Source organism: Oscarella lobularis, chromosome 14 (genome assembly GCF_947507565.1).
Source record: "Oscarella lobularis chromosome 14, ooOscLobu1.1, whole genome shotgun sequence".
Lineage (NCBI taxonomy): Eukaryota > Metazoa > Porifera > Homoscleromorpha > Homosclerophorida > Oscarellidae > Oscarella > Oscarella lobularis.
Window position 1 is genome coordinate 2,569,365 of NC_089188.1, and position 7,654 is coordinate 2,577,018.

At 46.1% G+C, this 7,654-nt stretch overlaps 1 protein-coding gene across 1 annotated transcript; it reads left to right on the forward strand.

The window, feature by feature from the left end:
• Positions 1 to 5,847: 5,847 nt before the first annotated feature.
• Positions 5,848 to 7,559, forward strand: LOC136195508 (uncharacterized; the record flags this gene model as incomplete). Its single annotated transcript, XM_065984832.1, has 3 exons — positions 5,848 to 6,374; positions 6,464 to 6,510; positions 6,564 to 7,559. Coding segments are annotated over exons 1-3 (1,570 nt in total), but the record flags the coding sequence as incomplete, so codon positions are not given.
• Between the last annotated feature and the right edge of the window lie 95 nt (positions 7,560 to 7,654).

Sequence of the window (7,654 nt, forward strand, 5' to 3'; positions counted from 1 at the left end):
GAGAAACAACCACACAAAATTGCAGAGCTATTCGTTACACGAACGCTACTATGGCGCTAGAACAGTGTCAAAAAATAGCCTCGCGTGCTTCAGGCCCTTCTCCTCTTCTCCCGAATAAACTCGAAGGGCAGGCGTTCCTTCTTTCGTTCAAATCATTCCCTGTTGTAGCGCCATACCGAAGGATCCTTATGAGTCGATGTCTATGAGAAAATTAATTCCGTAGACCAGTCTAAAAGCCTCAAAAGAATCCTCATGAGTCGATGTCTATGGGAAAATCAATTCCATAGCCCAGTCAAAAGCAGGTAGCTCGTCAAAGCATCCTCATGAGTCGATGTTGATGGGAAAATTAATTCCGTAGACCAGCCAAAAGAATCCTTATGAGTCGATGTCTATGGGAAACCAGTCAAAAGGCTCGTTCGTTATGAGTCGATGTCTATAGAAATATCCATTCCATAGACCAGTCAAAAGGCTTGTCAGCATTTTTCTCTAGCGTTTCTGCAACATCTTCGGCAAGGTCGTTTGAATGAATGAATAAATGAATGAATGAATGAATGAATGAATGAATGAATGAATGAATGAATGAATGAATGATACAAATGAATGAATGAATGAATGAATGAATGAATGAATGAATGAATGAATGAATGATACGACTGAATGAATAAATGAATGAATGAATGAATGAATGAATGAATGAATGAATGAATGAATGAATGAATGAATGAATGATACGAATGAATGAATAAATGAATGATACGAATGAATGAATGAATGAAAGAATGATACGAATGAATGAATGAATGAATGAATGAATGAATGAATGAATGAATGAATGAATGAATGAATGAATGAATGAATGAATGAATGAATGATACGAATGAATGAATGAATGAATGAATGAATGATACGAATGAATGAATGAATGAATGAATGAATGATACGAATGAATGAATGAATGAATGAATGAATGATACGAATGAATGCAACTGAAAGTTGTCTTTATTGAAATTTTGAAAGTATGTTTCTCAATTCGGAACACAATCACAGACTTTTAATGCCTAATTAGCAACAACCCTGACAGATTTAGAATGGTCTGTTTTTCAAATCCGAACACAATTACAGCCTTTAAAAGGAACAACCTGGTCATTTCGAAATAACGCAAAAAGATTTCAATGTACGCAACACAGCGCAGTGACAAAAAACGTTTAACAAGTTTGATTCAAATTTGGCCAAGGTGAGTGACGTTGACGAAGGCATGAACTAAACGTTCGACGTATGCCTCCGCATCTTCACCTTTTTTCTGAACCGGCAAGGTCAGCGTTAGGAAGCATATTGAACTCTGTGGGAAAATTGCTGAATGACTGAAATGCAACTTGGGCTTCAGCCTAAAGCCAGTAGGAGGAATTGCATTTGATCCGGTGAAAAATGCCAGGACATGGGACAGGCTGCAGTAGTGCTTTCCCTCTGAAAACGATAACCCGATTTTAGAGTTTAATATTGGAGAATAAATGTTCTTTTATACCTTCGCAGTCGTCTAGAAATCTTTGAAACAGCATGTACGCGTCTGTCTCTTGCTGCCATTTTTCTTCATCTTCCTCCTTCTCGGTAAAGGCAGCTGTTGCAAACATTTTGAGGATCCCCTCTAAATAAAGTTTCATAAAATCACTAATAACTTTCCAGCAAAAAAATCACACTTGCTGTAAGTGCTGAGTCCTCGTCGTGAACAAAATATTTCTTCATTATGTCCTTATGATTTCAATAAAGACAACTTTCAGTTGCATTCATTCATTCATTCATTCATTCATTCATTCATTCATTCATTCGTATCATTCATTCATTCATTCATTCATTCATTCGTATCATTCATTCATTCATTCATTCATTCATTCATTCATTCATTCATTCGTATCATTCATTCATTCATTCATTCATTCATTCGTATCATTCATTCATTCATTCATTCATTCATTCATTCATTCATTCGTATCATTCATTCATTCATTCATTCATTCATTCATGCAATGGATCATGCGGGAGCGGGGAGTTGCAATGGGAATCCACTACCTGGACGATTTTCTTTTCGTTGGGAGAGCGGATACCAGCGAGTGCGGCGACAGCCTGCGGATTGCTCTAGAGGCATGTCGCGACCTGGGGATGCCGGTGGCAATGCACAAGGTGGGGGGCCCCGCTACAGTCCTGGACTTCTTGGGCATCGAGATCGATTCGGCCCGCGGTGAGCTGCGCCTGCCACCCGCTAAGCTCGGGAGACTGCGTGCCAAACTGGCGGAGGCGATCGATTCAGTACGATGGTCGAGGGCATGGACAAAGCGCGAGCTGCGGTCGCTGATGAGTGCTACATCATGCAGCGACCGTCATAACGCCGGGACGGGCCTTTGTGCGCCGGCTCATCAACCTGTCGCGGATCCCCAAACGGCTGCACCACCGGGTCCGTTTTAGCCGGGAGGCGAGAGAAGATTTGGAGTGGTGGTCAGCCTATGCTGATCGGTGGAATGGGCGCGGTTTGATCGCGCGAGGCTGCAAACGGACGCGTCGGGATCATGGGGCTGTGGAGCCCTAGACGTGACGAGGGAGCGTACGTGTTCTTGGGGCGAGAACATGCGGGGCGATGTCCCGTAGCGGCGCTGTTACAGTACATGGCGCGGCGGGGTGCGGGCGAGGGCCCGCTCTTCCAGTTCCCCAGGGGGGACCCGCTGACGCCTCGTCATTTTGCGCAGGCGATACGAAGCGCGCTGACAGCGAGAGGGATGTCCGCCAATCGAGTATCAGGCCACAGCTTACGCATCGGAGAGCGGCAACGGCGGCGGCGAGAAGTGGAAAGGGGGAAGAAGCGATCCGGGCACTGGGACGATGGAAAAGCAATTCGTACAAACGGTACATATTCGCTTGGCGAGCGCAGGCGAACCTGGAACGACGCGGCGCTAGCGGCTAATTGACGAGATTTCGCTAATAAAGGCGACAGGCGCATGCGCGAAGACACGTAGGCAGGCACGCAGAACACATAGCGAAGGGGACACGCCTAGGCAGGCAGGATGGATCGGTGGCTTTGCCTTCGGGCCACCCTCGGCGCTGTCTGCAACGCCAGGCAGGGGGCGTTACGTGACGCAGGCGGGCTCGTCACGTGATGCGGTTACGCCCCCGCACCGCAGACTCTTTCGGATTCGGCAGAGCGAGCGACCCGTCATTAAAGCAAATTCTTTCGCGCGTCTCCGGCTAACTCTGGGAATCCTCGATCGACCAGCCTGGTGATCCTCCGCACGTACTTCTGGAGTGGCTCGCTTGTGTCCCACATCAGGGTTTCGCCACGACTGAAGAGATACTGGCGCGTAGATGCACGCAACAGACCTGATCAGTCGCAATAGGTTGAACGAAACGATCGTTTTCGAGACGATCGTGCGAGAATTGCGCTCTAGAAACGGTCTACGACACCTTGTCCACCAAAGAAGATATAAAGTACCTAACTCGCTGCCCGTTGGAGCGATAGCTTCGTCGAAAGAGGCTTGAAACCATATTCAAACGGATGTAGAAGTTCTCTCTTATCCGGGTATCTTCTTTTCAAAATGGCCGACGCTCTTTCAAAAAATCGCTCCACTGCTTCGCATCTTTAGGGTGTCGCTTGCTTTAACGGTCTTTTTAGGACGTTTGATCAACTTTCCGAACGCGTGCGCGCGGCGAGAGGCAACGAAATGAAAGGAAAAGAGCGAAATCGACGAATCATGTCCGAATTCGATCGCGCGAGACAACGAATCGCCGCGAAGAACGTCAGGCTAGACATTCTAAACGACTTCAGTCTTCTGGACCTCCGGCTGATGGGACCCCGATAATTAGCCTCGCAAGCCAGGCCCTCCGAGCAGTTCGCGAGAGTACCGTAGTTTCACAAATTTTCGCCTTGAAATATTTCGTTTTGTAATATTTTGTACAGCTTTATTTTCGTACACTGCTCCTTTTACGACATATATTATACATATTTTTTCCTTTTCGTACAGCCTTATTTTCGTACACTGCACGTTGTACGAAAATTAATGTAAAACGAAAATTTGTGAAACTACGGTATTCGTTGGGCTTAGCGCGCGAGGTTTGGGGGCGCGGCGGCTCTCACTCCTCCGAGCAGTGAGAGCCGCCGCGCCCCCAAACCTCGCGCGCTAAGCCCAACGAATACTCTCGCGAACTGCTCGGAGTAGCCTCGCAAGCCAGGCCCTCCGAGCAGTTCGCGAGAGTATTCGTTGGGCTTAGCGCGCGAGGTTTGGGGGCGCGGCGGCTCTCACTGCTCGGATCACTCGTCTGCGTCATAGACCACGTGTCGACCCGAGTATCCACGTGATCACTCTGCTAATAGAAAAGATTACCGCCTTGGTAATTAGGTGACAAGGATGGGCTGCTGTAACTGTCGCCTTTGTGACAATGTTAGTCCGTGCGTGCGTTAATAATGGTTTCAAATGCGAGTTAGCCTCTTACCCAGACCCTTTCTCGGTCCCGGATGCTCCGCAACCGGCGAGAAAGGGTCTGGTACTGTACCTCCCCTTTCACACAGACAAACCCCTCCTACTATGACGTAGGGGAACCGTTGCTCTACACGCCGCAATCGGCGTTCTTTCAGTAATAGATCGACGTTTTACTCTTCTACGTACGTCTCTGCACCCATTCGAAGCGACTGTTCGCAAACGAGCTCCCCAATAAGGATCCTTCCACATACGGGCTTCTAGGGGCTTCGATGGCGGCTAGTACGAATTTAGCTATTCGTCCGGTTGCTTGCAGCAACCACGGACCTGATGTAAGGGTTGCTTTGAATAAGCTTGGCCATAGCGAATTTCGGCCTGGCCAATTTGAAGCCGCAAATGCAGTCCTGAACGGACGAGACGTCGTCGTGAAAATGGCCACATCAGGAGGAAAATCGATGTGCTATCTGCTGGCTTCTATGTGTCTAGAAAAATTGGTTTTATTAGTTAGTCCTCTTATTTCTCTAATGGAAGATCAGGTTTAGTAGATCTTTCATTCGGTCTTCATACCAAAACATTCTTTAGATGGAATCAATTCGTGAACACGGCCTATCCTCATCAAGGATTGGCTCTGAAGAAAATGAAAAAATTGTTGATAAAATTTCACGAAATGAACTTACCTTTCGTATGCAACCAATGGCTATTTACTTCCATTACCTGACACGCTGATTCATAGTGTTCACGTCGCCAGAGTCGTTATGTGACAAATTCTGGCGTTCATACCTCTTCAAGAATGTCAAAGATAAAGTTGGCCTCTTTGTCTTTGATGAATGCCATTGCATACGAGTATGGGGAGATGATTTTCGTCCTCTGTATAAGGACGTTTCTTATCTTCGAGCCACGGCTCCTAAAATTCCTATAATGCTACTTTCAGCGACCCTTCCGCCTCACTTGGAAAATCAAATCTGCCAGGATGTAGGCGTACAGTTGCCTTACAAAACGATATCCTTGCCTCTGAACAGAGCGAATATCTTTTACTCCATTCGCAAAAAGGAGTCTTTACCAATTGACTTCAGACATTTGGCAAATGCTCTTTACTTGGCGACCGAGCGTGAAACAGTACCAAAAACGCTGGTCTTCTGTTTGACAAAGGATTCGTGTTTCAACATTTTCACCTGTCTTCAAGAGACTCTTCACGGAGACAATGAGTGGAAGAGGAGCTGGGTTGGTATCTACCATGCCTCGATGAGCAGCGAAGCAAAAAGCCTAAAACAGAAGTCTTTCAAACTTGGAAGTATGAGAGTTCTTATTGCAACTTCAGCTTTTGGCATGGGAGTGAACATCGGTGACATTTCAAATGTTGTCCTGTAACGGCCCTCCGGTGGAAGGATTGATGTTCAGTCAACTCTCTGGTCGCGGAGGGAGAATAACGTCAGTCAATTGCGTGTGCGAATTGATGTTCAGTGCTGCAGAAGTGAAAAGGGCTGATCGGGATATGGCACTTATCTGCTCTGGTGAAGTTTGCATCCGTGAAGTTCTGATAAAGAACATTCTTTCTTCACATGAAATTCTTCCTGATATAGAAGCCCGTCGATGTTGCAGTATCTGTTCTCAGGGAACCGTTCCTGTAGTCTATCCTGTTTCAGCTGGAGAAGAGAGGAGAATGCGCTCCAAAGTTGTCAAAGAGAAGCCTCGTCGTATAACAGCTAAAGCTAAGACAAACATCAAGGAAAACATTTTACTTTTCCGAAAACAGCAGGGGGAATGCGGGTATCGGTTGAGAGGACTTGATAGCGTCATGCCATTAGTCCAAGTAGACAAAGTAGTGAAAGCAGCTTCAGGAATCACATCAGTTGATGACTTGCTGGCTCTGTCGGTGCAGAAGAAATACGCAGCAGACATACTCAATATTATTAGGAAGTATTCACCTGAGAATTCTGTTTCACGAGTGGTCTTACGCGATTCTTCTAATAAAATTTGATTACGAGCTACTCGCAAAATTCGTCTAGATTCATGGCATCCGTCTCGTCCGCCTCTCTTTCGAGATCCATATCGCGTAAGTTTGCCGTACGAGTCGTCTGGCTGTAAAGATTGATCGTCTGCCTCCAGCTGATTTGGTAGCCAAGGGAAATAAGCCACAGTGCTCGCGATCTTCTCTATTACCGGAATCAATACTGCCATCCGACGAGGACGAGGATGCGTTTTTCAGAAGATGCATTGGCGAAATAAAAATTGTTATGGTAAAGTATTTCAAAGCTTTCGAAGGACTTTTGCATCAGGTTGCGGACAGTCGCAGTCACCAGTCGTCGCAGAAAAGCACAATTCTTCCACTATCACTAATGCAGACTGACGAGAGTGTTATCGACAATAATATTGACATTCTTCTGAACTCTGCCAAAATTCTGTCATGGACAGGGTCTGAGGATCACTGCGTTGTTGGTGATCAAGCCACATGCACTACAATTAGAGGTGCAAAAAGACGGCGCATTGACGATTGCAATTGCTTGCAACGGCTGGAGTGGGTTAATGAAAGCCCGGGAGACTTCCACTTCTTATGGGAGTGCCTTCGTGTCATATTTCTTTCGCATTGGGGCTCAGTTGATGACAAAGGTTCTTTGTGTCAAATGAAACATTTGCTAAACAGAAGTCAAGTCGACAAGGACGCTAAAAGGTTTCAACAGTGTGATGAATTTTTACAGGACGTGCTTGATGCAACACTAGTTTGCGCTCTGACAAGATTTATGGGACTGAGTTCTCCAATCGATGAAATTGAAGTGACAGAGGGGATGCACCTTGCTTTCATGGAAGACGTTGCACAGAGATTTGTCAGTTCGTTTGTTGCTGTGCCCAGAAACGTTGACGATTCAGAGACAGATCACGCATTCAATCGACAACGAAGTTTTGTTCACGCAGCGATCCTGTATCGTGATCTTAGAAACGCTATCCGCTACGAGGATGGACCCACAATAGTATCATTATGGCGTTGGTGGTTAGTGTACTTTGTGGCCACTGGTCGTCACCGATATAGCAGAGAAGCTGCCAACCTACAGGCTAACATAAAAGCCAACTACTCAGAACAAATGGCGTACATTGTGACGCATAACCGTACTGTGAACGTTTCTGGAAAGACGGGGAAGGGCAAAGCCATCGACATGTCCATAGAGCATCATAATCTCATTCTTAAAAATGCTCTGAGAAAT